At 42.3% G+C, this 14,466-nt stretch overlaps 1 protein-coding gene across 1 annotated transcript in view; it reads left to right on the forward strand.

Annotated features, from left to right (window-relative positions):
- Window positions 1-13,639, forward strand: part of lrrc75bb (leucine rich repeat containing 75Bb) — a 54,470-nt gene extending 40,831 nt beyond the window's left edge. Inside the window, exon 4 of the mRNA XM_056290974.1 lies at window positions 11,509-13,639. Coding sequence (XP_056146949.1) covers window positions 11,509-12,106 — 598 coding nt within the window. The 3' untranslated portion in view covers window positions 12,107-13,639. The remainder of the gene's footprint in view (window positions 1-11,508) is intronic.
- Window positions 13,640-14,466: the final 827 nt, after the last annotated feature.

The following is a 14,466-nucleotide window of genomic DNA, read 5'->3' on the forward strand; positions in this document are numbered from 1 at the left end:
CGGGCTTGTCGGTAAGTGGGAGGGCTTTGGGGATTTGGTTTGAATGCCTTTTCTGAATACTTAGCCATCTTCGTTTGGTTTCACCTCCCAGGCCCACTGTACTCGCAAGCTTTTTAAAATGTATAAAACCTTTTTTGCTTTTGCTTTTGAAGAACCACTGATTAGGGAATACCGCTTCTGAAAGTTAAGAGTTCAGTGGTTATTTAAAATGGCATGTCTTGTGTCCATTGAAGCAAGATTAATCAATAGACCAACTCTTCCTTAGCCAGAAATAAAAGCTTTTTTTAAAAGCAAAGTGTTTGTGATCTGTGATGTCAATACAAATCAAAGCCCTGATCTGCTCCGTTAAAAATGAGAAATGGAAGAAGACAGCATTCAAGATATGTCTGAACTTTAATATCCAAACAAGCTTTAAGCTATACACTAGTATTACAACCTGGTTCTTCCTTCCATGAGGGATTTTTTTCCCACAAATTGTTTCTTTGACACAGTGGTTAGTGCAGTCTCCTCACAGTAAGAAGGTCAGGGTTCAAACCCCGGGGTAGTCCAACCTTGGGGGTCGTCTCGGGTTGTCCTTTGTGTGGCGTTTGTATTTTCTCCCCGTGTCTGCGTGGGTTTCCTCAGGGTGCTCCGGTTTCCTCCCACAGTCCAAAGACATGTAGGTCAGTTGAATCGGCCGTACTAAATTGTCCCTAGGTGTGAATGTGTGTGTGTGTGTCGGCCCTGTGATGGATTGGCGGCCTGTGTAGGGTGTCTCCCCTCCTGCTGCCCAGTGACTGCTGGGATAGGCTCCAGCATCCCCGTGACCCTGACTAAGGATAAGCGGTTTGGATAATGGATGGGTGAATGAGTGTCTCTTCCCATGGTTCCACAGTGCATTTTCTTTTTAATCATGCAACTGTCAAGACAATCACATCGGAGCAAGTCATTCTTATGTTTTACTTTAGGTCAATAAATGTTCATCAATGTAAGCCAAACTGTCGCAAGGAAACAGTAACATATCGGATGTTGAAATTCATAGGAAGTAAGTTCTGCAACTTAGTCTGGGAAGCATCTATAATCAACAATGTACCCTAATAGTATTTATAACCACCTCACTAATACTTTGACTCACCACACCTACAGCTAGCATGTAAACATGATGATGAAAAGGGACACGTCAGATTGCTCATAATAATCCCTCTGATGGGTTCACAATACATTCTCTTTGGGATTATACAGCAGAGGGACAATCACGTTGAGGCAAGAAACAAACTCCTTTCTTATATTTGACTTTGGGTGTAAGTGTTAAATATTAAATCTGAATGCACATGAGTAACACGTTAGATTCCAAGTTATACATGTCATCAAGGGCGTACACACACTAAGCTTTATTCTGCAAAACGTTTGATTTATTTCATGTATACTAGCTTATATAATTTGACCACAACAGGACGTGTGTAGGATTTATTTGATTTGATTTGAATAGTGTTACGCACACCTGCAATCTGCAAGAAATTAAGAGGAATTTAATGTTATTTTGCAAGTGCTGATTGACTCAGCTTTTTATGGTGCACTTGTGAACTGAATTTTGGTGTGTTTTATGGGGGGTTCTGCCCCCCATCTGATTACCTTTTATTTCATTGTTAATCCAGATCTGATAATACTTTAATTTTTATTTTTTGTAACTCTTTATCTTATCCTTTTAATATTCTTCTTATTTGATCTCTTTATCTTGTTTTGTATCCTTCATTTCATGTGAAGCACTATGAATTTTCTTTGTGTGTGAAATGTGTCACATTTTGAGTCTTCATAAAACAGGATCTGATGTCCATTTTCCTCTTCCTCCAGTGGCGTCTGGACACTGCTTGGCATCCTCCTCCTCACATTCTTCATATATTTTATAATTCCATTATAATTCTGTTATCCTCTTTCAATGTTGTACTATTCTGTAAATTGTGTAAACATAACAGCCATTGCACGTTGTCCATCTTGAGAGAGAGATCCCTCCTCTGTTGCTCTCCCTGAGGATTCTTCCTATTTTTTCTCCATGTTAAAGGGTTTTTTAGGGAGTTGTTCCTTATCCTATGCGAGGGTCTAAGGACAGGATGTTGTGTTGCTATAAAGTCCACTGAGGCAAATTTGTAATTTGTGATATTGAGCTATACAAATAAAGTTGACTTTTTTTAAATATTAGTTAATAATGTTGAAATCATGACATGTTCAAGCAACACATTCACGTTAGAAAACACTCTGGGCTTAAGCTCTGAACTTCAGATTAATTGACTAGTTTCTTTTGTGTACGCAAGTGCATGAAAGAAATGACAATAAATTGTTCCTGTTTGTCCTGTTTCCTGTTTAATGATAATTCAGTGCAGCAGAGACATTGTTTAATCGTGGTAGAATAGTTTAACATTAATCTTTTAAACTATGACAACACCAACTGCTTCCAATTCCCTATGGTACATTTAATGGAAGCTGCTTTCATCGCAAGCGATTGGCGATAATACCGCCACAGGGTGGCCAGGTCATGTATCAGGTCTCCTTGGTCTGCTTGTTATCTCTTACAAGTTCTCAGCCAATTAATAATATCTGTTTAAGGTCAAATCACAGTTTGGTTGAGTCAGAGTTTTTCATTTTATTTTTCCAATATTCCAAATAAACATCTTTTTGTATTTCAATTTTCCCCCTTTTTCTTCCCAATTGTACCTGGCCAGTTATCCTGCTCTCTTTGAGCCATCCCAGTCGCTGCTCCACCCCCTCTCTGTCGATCCAGGGGGTGCCCCGACCGACCAGGGGAGGCGCTCGTACAGCGACCAGAACAATTGGCCGTGTCTGTGGGTGGGAAGTCGGATGTACCAATTGTGTCTGTAGGGATGCCCAACCAAGCCGAAGGTAGCACAGGGATTTGACCCGGCAATCCCGTATTAGTAGGCAATGGAATAGACTGCTATGCTACCCGGTCGCCAAATAAATGTACATCTTTTGCCTTGTTTATAATGTGTCCTGTTGTGTTGTTTAGATGCAGTGCTGATTGTTGTTTGGTTATTTAGTTTCACCATATATCTGAGGGGATGTGTTGTGGGGTTAAGCTCTTCAATCATTGAAGTGAATCTCTGTTACTTGAATAAAGGTGTGTCTTAAATATATATGCTCTTTATTGAATATTGATTAATAATGGGCAGCATCCTAATTCTGCCCTACAAATGGCAGGGAAGCCTCACATTCCACCATTCACAGACATAGAAGAAGAGAAAGAAGTCATCATTCAGAGAGAGAAAAGACTCGAGAGAAGAGAACAGTTTGCAATAGTCAATAATCTATATAATCTCATTCGCAGAACAGTACTTACTAAATTCATTGAGACAGAAACTGCAGTACACATTGTGAAGTGTTTAATTTAAAGGCAACTAATTGTAGGTTAAGGCAAAAAGATGACTTTTAGGTTTGGATTTAAAGGACTCAACAGACTCTGATTGTCTGATGGCAGCAGGCAGGTTATTCCACAAAAATGGGGACTGATAGGAAAAGGCCCTGCCACTAGCTGTCTTCTTTTTAACTTTGGGTACACACGGGAGCCTTGTATTTTGAGAGTGGAGAGCTCGAGATAGAATGTACAGTTAAAGGAGATCAGACAGGTATAATGGGGCAAGCCCATTTAGGATTTTATAAGTCATTAGATGCACCTTGAAGTCTGATCTAACATGAAGGAACCCAATGAAGGGAGGCAAGAATTGCTGTATATGGTCAAATTTTCTAGTTTTAGTTAGGATTCTACCTGCAGCATTCTGAAACATCTGAAGACTTTTAGCACTAACATGTGGCAGACCTGAAAACAAAACATTACAGTAATCAAGTCTGGATGACACTAATGCATGTATTAGAGTCTCTGTGTCAGCCATACAAAGGAAATACAGAATTTTAGCTATGTTACGTAAGTGAAGAAAATGCAGCCTTGGTAATTTCCTTAATGTGCTTATCAAAGGACAGGCTGGGATCTGGGATCAAATGTAACACCAAGAGTTTTGCTGGCACACGTTTTGAAATCACAGAGTTGTTGATTGTTATTGTTACTTGATCAAATTGATGTCTGTCTAGCAGGGCCAACGACCAGCATCTCAATTTTATCTGGATTTAAAAGCAGGAAATCTTGTCACATCCAATTTTTCACAGTAGCCAAGTAGGCCTCTAACTTTGTCATTTGAGTACAATCATCAGCCCTTATAGGCACATATAGCTGTGTATCATCCACATAGTAATGGAAATGTATTCCATGACTGCGTATAATTTGGCGAAGAGGTGGTATAAGTAGAAGCCCAATACATGAGCCCTGAGGTATGCCATATTTAACATCAGAGAATTCCGATGTAATGTTATAGCAGACAGAATGTGTTTTTCCTGATAAGTAGGACTTACTAAGCCAAGAGAGCTAAGCCAGAGACACCAAAATACCATTTATTCTGTCTAACAGTAGTATACAATGATCAAAAGGCTGCACTGAGGTCTAGCAATAGAAGCACAGAGGTAGACTTTAGAGTCCATAGCTAGTAGAAGATCCTTCACCACTCTGGTCAGAGCAGTTTCAGTGGAGTGACAGGCCCTGAAAGCCGATTGAAAATATTCATATAGATAGTCTTCTTCTATTTTGGTCAAAAGTTGTTGATACACAGCTCTCTAAGTACTTCAGAAAAGAATGAAATATTAGAGACTTGTCTATAGTTATTAAGAGACCCTGGATCAAGGTGTGGTTTCTTAAGTAGAGGTTTGACCACAGCTGTCGTAAAACTGCTGGGAACAGTGCCAGTAGTAAATGATAAAGTAACTGTGTCTTGCATTGTAGGTCCCAGGAAGGGGCAGAGGTCTTGAAAAAGTTTTTCTGGTAAAAGGTCAAGTAGGCAAGTAGTTGGTTTAGAAGCTGACAAGAGTTTAGTCAAAGTATCAAGAGAGATAGTCTCAAAAGCTGTAATAATGACTATCAGTGACTCATTTTATAGAATTGAATTTGGTAAGAGGATCTGCAGGAGTAGCTGGAGGTGAAGAGCTAATTTTGTTTATGATATTGTAGCAATTCTGGGTGGAACCACCACAACCGGGACGCGAACCCGGGTCTCCCACAACACGGATGACCACTTTAACCAGTCAACTAAAGGGTCTGACCCGTTAGCCAAGGGCTAGCGAGTCTATTCATCCATGATCGTTACACTACCCCCCTCCTTCAGGAAGTACATCCCCACGCTTCAGCATATCAGTTCCCTCATGCCTCTGGGCACATGCGCTTCCAGTGGCTTCATGATCTCACCATCCCACTTCTGACACCAATGTAACGAATTCGGGGGGCAGCCGGGATGCGAGCCCAGGTCTCCCGCACCACAGATGACTACCTTAACTAGTCGACTAAAGGGTCCGACCCATTAGCCAAGGGCTAGCAAGTCTATTCATTTGTGATCGTTACACTATCATCAGCCTTACTGCAGAAAAGGTCTAGAACAGGGGTCGGGAACCTTTTTGACTGGGAGAGCCATAAAAGCCAAATATTTCTAAATATATTTCATTGAGAGCCATATAGTATTTTTAACGTATAATAAATTAAATATGTCTTACTTTTAATGCGACTTCTGGTGCTGCATGGTTTTGCTGATGGCCTTGTAGTCTGGTTCATACGTGGTGAGGTTGAGCTTCATGCAGGCGTTGAGGCTTCCATCAGTTAAACGTGAGCGTAGGTTGGTCTTAATGTTCCTCATATGCGAGAAAGACTGTTCACATGCATATGTAGAGCCAAACATGGTCAATACGGCAATACTCACACGCTGCATTGTGTGGTATGTCACAGGAAGCTCGTTCCAAGTTTTAAGAATCAGCTGGTCTTCAGGTTGAAGATTTTTCATTTCTGTCCACTTGTGTTCCCTCGCCAGCTCTGCTCGCTGTCGCGCAAGACTTTCCAACTCTCCATTAAGTGACTTGAACTTACTCATCCACATGTCTGATGCCTTCAGGTCAGCAACTTCCAGCTCAAAGTCTCCGATAGAGACCCCGGGGATGCATGTCAGGTCGATTTTGTCCACTGCACACTCATGTGGATGAGTGATGAACTTGAAAAGACCAGTGCGCGCACGAAATTCTCCAAAACGTGCTTTGAATGACTGCAGGAGATTGAACGTAAAGCCAGCTAGCTGCTGGAGATCCAGATGTTGAGTGGAGTCACTTGCTAAGCATGCATCTCTAAATTGTTGCAGTCTTTCAAAGTGCAGAAGACGACCTGTTTCAATGTCCCTGAGAAAGACTTCCAGCTTGCTTTCAAATGCAAACACTGCTTGTTGAAGGGATGAGATTGTATTTCCAATACCTTGCATTTTCACATTGAGCTGGTTCAGATGGCCAGTTATGTCCACGAGATAGTGAAACTGCAGGAGCCAGTCAGTGTTGTCTAGCTCAGGATGCTTGACGCCTTTCATTTCAAGAAAAGTCCGGATTTCACTCAGGCAAGCTGCAAAACGGCTGAGCACCTTCCCCCTTGACAACCAACGCACGTTGCTGTGTAAAAGCAGACCGGGATAATGATTCCCAACTTCTTCTAACAGAGCTTTAAACTGGCGATCATTTAAAGCTCGGGCAACAATAAAGTTGACCACTCGAATGACCAGAGACATCACCTCGCCAAGCTCCTGGCCACACGTCTGAGCGCAAAGCGCCTCCTGGTGCAGGATGCAATGAAAACTTAGGATGGCTCTCTTTTCATGTTCACGGAGAAGCGCTACAAATCCTTTGTTCTTCCCCAACATACAGGGTGCACCATCAGTACAGACAGAAATAAGTTTATCCATCGGTAGTTTTTTTTCTTTAGCAAACTCCATGAAAGACATGAATAAATCCTCTCCTCTTGTTGTCCCTTTCATTGGCAAAACAGCCAAGCTTTCCTCACGCAGTGTGTCACCTGCAGCATACCTGGCAATGATACTGCACTGAGATAGATGGCTAACGTCTGTTGACTCATCTAACGCGAGAGAAAAGTATGTCCCGGCGTTTATGTCCTTAATTTGTGTTTCCTCGACTTGATTTGCCATCATGATGCTACGATCGTGCACAGTTCTTGCTGACAGGGGCATGTCTTTTATTCGTTTGATTATCTTGTCTTTATTTGGGAAGTCATCAAACAGTTCATTGGCCACATCAAGCATGAATGTTTTGGCATACTCGCCATCTGTGAATGACTTTCCATTCCTTACTATTGCCAAAGCACCCGCAAAGCTAGCGGAATTCCCGTCACCTTGCTTGGTCCACACACGTAGTTGCTGCTGACTCGTCTGCACTCTCCGCTGTAGCTCCTCGCATGCCCTTTTCCTGCTGTCCCCCGCTGGATATTTCCATGCAAATGAAGCATGGTGCGTATCGAAGTGCCGCTTTATATTTGACCGTTTCATCGATGAAATTTTATCACTGCATATTAGACATACCGCAGATCCTGCTCTCTCCACAAATGCAAATTCCTCTGTCCACGCAGCCTGGAATGCACGGTAATCATCGTCTTTTTTTCTTTTCGCCATCTTTTCCGTTACAAGGGTTGAAGCGGATAAACTAGTTGGCTATCTGATAAAATTGATTTCTTCACCTTTACAATGACCCGGACATGCTCGCGAGCCATTGGTTCCCGACCCGACCCACGGGTGACCCGTGACCCGTGAAATTTATCTTCAAAACTAATTTCTGTTTACTTTAAAATGACACAGTATTATTAAGAAATATCACAAGTATTTTAAAATCAGTTCCAAACTGATTTTTTTGAAAAAAAAATAATTTTCAACTCAAAATTGTCTGGGAGCCATATGCCGTCACCGGAAGAGCCATATATGGCTCGCGAGCCATAGGTTCCCGACCGCTGGTCTAGAAACTCATGGGCCATGAATGGTGAGCAGCTAATAGATGGCTGCTTTTTTGTAAATTTAGCTACAGTGTCAAACAGAAATCAGGGATAGCCGTATTTCAATAAACACTCATGGCAAGATAAGTAAAACAGTTTGATTTTCGTCATTTACGTTCCAGTCTCATAAAGGCCCGCTTAAGAGCACATGTCTCATCGTTAAACCAGGGTGTAGGCCTCTTTAGTCACCTAGCTCTGGTAGTGACTGGTGCAGCTGAATCAAGGATACTAGAGCGGGCCACGTTGTGTGATTTTTTTTCCCCAAAATGTTATCCCCATCACTTCAATTGTTGCGCATTTTTTAAACGTAAACAGACAAAAAAGTACCCCAGTCTGGCAACTGGGATGTCACTGCCTCAAGCTGTAAGAAGGTGTGTGGAATGCCATTTTTGGGATTCCACACTCATTAACGTTTTGCGATATCAACCTGAAATTTGAGACACATGTTCAGGAGTTTTCCCTAAGCTTATATATTAAAGAGCATTGTACTAAGTGCTTGGATCCAGTCCATTGCTACTTGCGGCTATTGTTTTCTTAATATTTGTCCCTTTGCATGCATTCCATTTATCTTAACATACCCTGGATATTTCATTTCTCTGAAGTTTACATTACACTATCACAACAGTAAAAGGTTTTGTTCATCATGTAAAAATAAGTAACCTTCTTGCTAGCCCCACTTTAAGATAGCCATTAGTTTGTCACATGAGGTTTGTTCCTGATGAAGTAAGTCGCTGGATTTCTCCTTATTTTTCTGTTTTACAAATCTTAATCCAGGGGATGCTCTGAATTCTTGAAACAGATCATAATTTTGCAGCTTGGCTATGGGTTCTTTTGATGCTGCTTGTGTCTCAGCTCATCCAGAGGATTTGCATCAATGCCTGCTCAAACATGGCAGGCATACCAGAGGGAGCGAGATTAGACCTTTCATGTCATTATCATTTAACGGTAATAAACTGTAGCATAGAGCACGGCATTAGTAGGGCTATACAGCTAAGTCTGTGGCCAGTTTAGGGGGCTGTGGGTGGCATCCTGTCCACCTAGCTGGGAGGCAATGGATATGGATGGAAGACTGAAACTGTCTCTACACTGTCCCATTAAAAGCACATTTGCGCCTATCCCCCTACGCCACCCACCTAGCTGCCTCAGCTTCCTCTGTCTCCGTGCGAGAGCAGTTCCTCCTACACACGAAGGAACACAGGCACATACAGAGACACTTATTGCTCCTGGGGAATCTAACAAATACACATCCTTACAAACAAGGTTAGGGCAAACATAAATTTAGGCGTGAAGGTGTCAAGTGAAGAACTTGCACACTGCTGCTCCGTTTGAAGCCCACAGAGCGGTTGAGGCAGATGTATGGTGGTTGTGTTGTTTCAAGGTGAAAGAGTGAAGTGACTTATGGCTAGTGTCAGTAAGTTTGCTATACAATTCATGGTACACATCAAAACCATTTTTCACAGGGAAAATGTGTGTGCGTGTGTGTGTGTGTGTGTGTGTGTGTGTGTGTGTGTGTTTTTATGACATGCTTAAAGCAGTATTAGAGGCCAGGATGTCAACATGAGAGTTTCAAAAACGACCTACAAGCTATCCAAAGCACAGGAGAAAGAGAGGGAAACACATTTTCTTCAATAGAACAAACTCAGAAAGAGGAAAAAAATTGATCGAGGGTTCAATATCTCAAAAAGTGCCCAAGAAAGAAAAAAAAAAGCAAGACGGTGAGAAAGAGAAATGATATGAAAAGAAAGAAATGGAATATGGTGTACACAAGGAGTCAGTAACCTCACAAATTTCACATCCAGTTAGTCGCAGGTCTTTTCCTGGCTGCTGCGAGGCAAAGAGGGTGACACATGTGAAGACAGCAGCCTGCCAGTCTATGAAGATAGAAAGACCGGGGGGGGGGGGGGGGGGAACAGCATGGATACATGTTTCTTCTGAGGTGGCAGAAGGACAACCTAAGGCACAAAAAAAGGGCTGTCTGAGGGAAGCGGGAAGACCATATGTTAACACGCATATGGTAAAATATTACACTGTCTGCAGTTATCTGTCTTTTATTGTGTGTTTATAAACAACATTTCTGTGTGTCTCAACACATTTGTTTGCCAGATTATCTCCTCACAAAATTATGTAATGGCACAGCCCAAATTCAAGCCAAAAGCAGCAGTCTGAAGAACCAGCATAAACCCACAGCATGCTGCCAGAGGAAAATCTCCAGTGTCCATCGCTGCCATATACCTCTGTGATGAATATTTAATCACTCTCTGGGAGCATGGGCGTTTTGTTTTAGATTGCTCAGTGCCTCTGTTCCATAGTGTCAGGAGCAGTGAGGGAGGCAATAATCCATTATGACAGCGGTCGGAGGTTTAGTAGTGCTTCTTGGAAATGGACTAACTTCAGACCTGTTGGTCCTCATGTTAATCTAGTCCAGAGTTGGTGTATCAGGAACAAAAATAGCGGATTAAAGTATATATTACCCTCTCTTCTTTGAAATTCTTAGAGTGCCTTTCTTGCAGTTTTCAGAAATGTGCAGTAGTAGGATTTCACTCCTGTGCTCAGAAGGAAAGTGAAGGCGATAATAACGGTCCAGGTGTTTCAAAGAATGACAATGAGCCAAATTCACAAGCTAAATACTGTATTCAAATTACTGACTGCTATACTGCTGTCTACATGCTACTGGTGACCGTCTATGTTTCCTATGTTCTGAGTGTGTTGCATTTTTCATTACACGTGGAGCAATTTGAGCGTATTGATTAACATCCACAGTTTCCTGTTCCACAGTCTCGTAGATCAATAAACACAGGCTCATTGAGGAAAGCTCATTTGTCTTTAGACACTTATGGGAAACTGCAACGAATGAACAGTCATCCGAGCTGTACTATCTTTCACAATAACAACGTATTTGGTGGGGTGGCGTAGCGGTCTATTCCGTTGCCTACCAACACGGGGATCGCCGGTTCGAATCCCCGTGTCACCTCTGGCTTGGTCGGGTGTCCCTACAGACACAATTGGCCGTGTCTGCGGGTGGGAACCCGGATGTGGGTATGTGTCCTGGTCGCTGCACTAGCGCCTCCTCTGGTCGGTCGGGGTGCCGGGTTACTCAAATGCATTCAGCCAGTTGATACAATAGAAGAAACAAAATAGTCTACTCAAGTAAATAGTATTGTGTGAATGCTACATATACTGTTACACAAGCATCCCCGCGACTCTGAGAGCAGGATAAGCGGTCTGGTTAATGGATGGATAACGCACATTGAGTAATCTAACGGAATACGTTACCAATTACATTTCATGACATGTATTCTGTAATCTGTAGCGGAATACCTTTTAAAAGTAACCCCCCCCCCCCAACACTGCTCACTGTCAGGTGAAAAGAAGCAGCTGGCGACTCCACATGTATCGGAGGAGGCATGTGGTAGTCTGCAGCCCTCCTCGGATCAGCAGAGGGGGGTAGAGCAGCAACTGGGACGGCTCAGAAGAATGGGGTAGTTGGCCATGTACAGTTGGGGAGAAAAAAGGGGGGGGAAACAAAACAAACAAACAATGTATTTGGTGCTCAAGAGAAACAATATCAAACTTGTGAAGATGTCCTAAATATTTCTGTCTGTTCTCTCCAACAGTTTAAAAACAACTTTAAAGAAAAAACTGTCAAGCGATGTGGTCAACCTATCCGGGATCCCTCTTTCAGGCCAAGACATCCACCGTGTTACCTACTACCTCCAGAGCAGCAGCGACGCGGTGTCTGCTGTAGACCTGAGCTTCACCGAGCTGCAAGACGAGAACCTGCGGCTGCTGCTGCCCTCCCTCAGTCGCCTGCCTAAACTGACAATGCTAGCAGTCAATGGAAACCGTTTAACAGTGGCCATCCTGAAAGACTTGATGGAGGCAGTGAAGGAACCAAAGAAGTTCCCCAGCTTGGCCTGGGTGGACCTAGGCAACAACGTGGATATTTTCACTGTGCCACAGCCCCTGCTGGTAGCCCTGCGCCGCCGCTTTGGCTTACGCAGCAGCCTCCCCACTATTTATGAATACAGTGAAGTGCAGACACTCAGCAGCTACGATCTGAACCTGGAGACCTCTGTTGAGGAGCCCAGTATGTATGAAGATGGAGAGAGAGATGGAGACGAAGAGGATGAGGACAAGCTAGAGCTTCAGGCGTGGGGTTTTAGAGGGGAACGCGTGACAAAGAATGTTGCGCTGCACTATTGTGAGAGGTGATCACCTAGAACTCCTTGTTAGTATTGCAGCCCCCTCTCAACTTGATGTGCTCACTTTGCCCCACTGGCGATTTTAAACCACCACCACCACCACTGGCGTTCCTTATTTCCATTTCAGCAAGTTGGCAGCCCTGCCTCTATGGTAGATTTTGCGAACTTGTCTGAGGGCTTAAATGCTTGTAAATTGAAAATCGGCACCGTTCTGCACTTCCCACCCACCCCACCTCTCGTTTCAAACTGAGCTCGCGAGATGTAGCTAGGTAGAGAATTTAGGATTTCATGGCACAGCAAAACACAAGCAGGTTGAAACGTTGTTTAATAACCGGTGTGCCAAATTTCACAAAACCAAATTTCTTAATTCCAAGTAAAAACGTGGATAGGAGACATTTGAGAAAATGGTTATTGAAAACATGGTTTGGACCTGATGCACACACACACACACACACACACACACACACACACACACACACACACACACACACACACACACACACACACACACACACAATTTTCAAGAAGCAGATTGTAGATGAACTGATTGCTACCTCTGCCAGGTCATATTAGGCCTAGCCAGACACAGATGGTAAGAGCAGGAACCATTTGCAGCAGAAAATATATATGAAGAAAAACAAGCTGCCCATTGTTTAAAAAAACACAAAATATTGACGAATAATATAAAAGGGTTGTGCTTTTATTCCTTTCTGTGGTACCACAGTGTGCACATGAGATGAACCTTTGTTGTTGCATGAAAATGAAAAAATATTTTGTAAGGGGTCTTGCCTGTTCTTATTTTCTATATATGAGTGATTTTTGTCTTTTTATATTATTTCTAAACAGGCATGACTGTTTACCGTAGCTCGACTCTTGTGCCCAAAGTTAAGGTGTGCTTACATGTACGTCAATATTCAAGTCATTTTTGGGATACTCGAGTATTATGTTAATGAGTTTGTGCACGTGAACAATAATTACTGTTTACATTAGCTCACTTCAGCTCAAATCCAAGTTTTTAGGAAGTTGTATCTGATTCATTCATGGCATGGGCCAATAGTAAAATATCAAGGTATGTGAACATATTAGCCTGCCTGAAGATTTTTTCTTTTTTTCAGTCTGTTTAAGATCAGTCACAATGGATTTGCTCAAGATAATTTATTTATTGATAATAATGAATGTGATAAGAGAATTGTGTGTTTGTGTGTCTGTGGGCATGATCAGAATGTGTGTACGTGTGCAATAAGGTGTGCTGTGGACATGCAGAATAAATTGCTAACTTTGGTGTCAGTGATGAAATGTTTGCTGCACTGCTTTGTCATTTTCACTTTTTTTGAGCAACCGGTAGCTGAAAAGTGGGTTTTGGGTGCAGTCAAAGTAATTTACTACGTCATCCAGGATGTTGAGGAAGCCCCAGTAGAACTACTGTTATGACAGACAATGTTTAAATGGCCAATGGCATTGGACACATGTAATTAATCCCTCTGTCTTCATTTGCAGCCATGGCTCTTTGGAAAACACAATGTAACATTTTGCCTGCTCTGTATTAAAATATAAATATTAGTAAAATTCTATTTGCCAAATGCTGTCATTTCAAACTTGTAATTCCGAATTTCAAAATGTTGTTTACATGAGTACCCATTCCAGTAGTATATATAATGGTAATGGTTATTATGAGTTTGTGGAGACAGTGTCAATTTTAAAATGGATTTTTCTAGTAAATTGTGTATCCTTGATCGTGAAGATGACCGTGCTATAACTGTAAACAAGTAAATACCTTAGCTTTAGCTTTAGCACCTTTTTAAAATAAGGGGTCAAAAACTCCTCCCACATATCCAGCATAAGTCTACATGTATTTATATTTTGGTTAATAATAATAATTGTCTGGTTAATAATAATAATTATAATAATAACCAGAACCAACAAGGGAGAGCCAACCGTGTCCCAGGCAACATCAACATCCATGCAGTCGAGAAGATCGCCCGCCTCGGAAGAGCCCACATATTACGACGGGTACTGTCAATCAAGTGACATCTGCCCTATAGTGCCTCAGGTCCATAGTTTGGACCCGGCTCTACTAGATGTAAAACAGGAAACACGAAAGAAATAATAATAATAATAATAATGATAATAATTACATGTATATGGTGTTTTTTCTAGACACCCGAAGTGTTTCACGTTGAAGGGGGTAACTCACTTCAACCACCACCAATGTGTAGCACCACCTGGGTGTTGCACGGCAGCCATTTTGCACCAGAACACTCACCACACATCAGCTTGAGGTGGAGAGGGAGGAATCATAGAGCCAATTACGTGGGGGGGGGTGATTAGGTGGCCAGGTGGAGAGAGCCGGGTTGGGAATTTTGCCAGGAC

This window comes from Lampris incognitus, chromosome 12, assembly GCF_029633865.1.
Source record: "Lampris incognitus isolate fLamInc1 chromosome 12, fLamInc1.hap2, whole genome shotgun sequence".
NCBI classification, from domain to species: domain Eukaryota; kingdom Metazoa; phylum Chordata; class Actinopteri; order Lampriformes; family Lampridae; genus Lampris; species Lampris incognitus.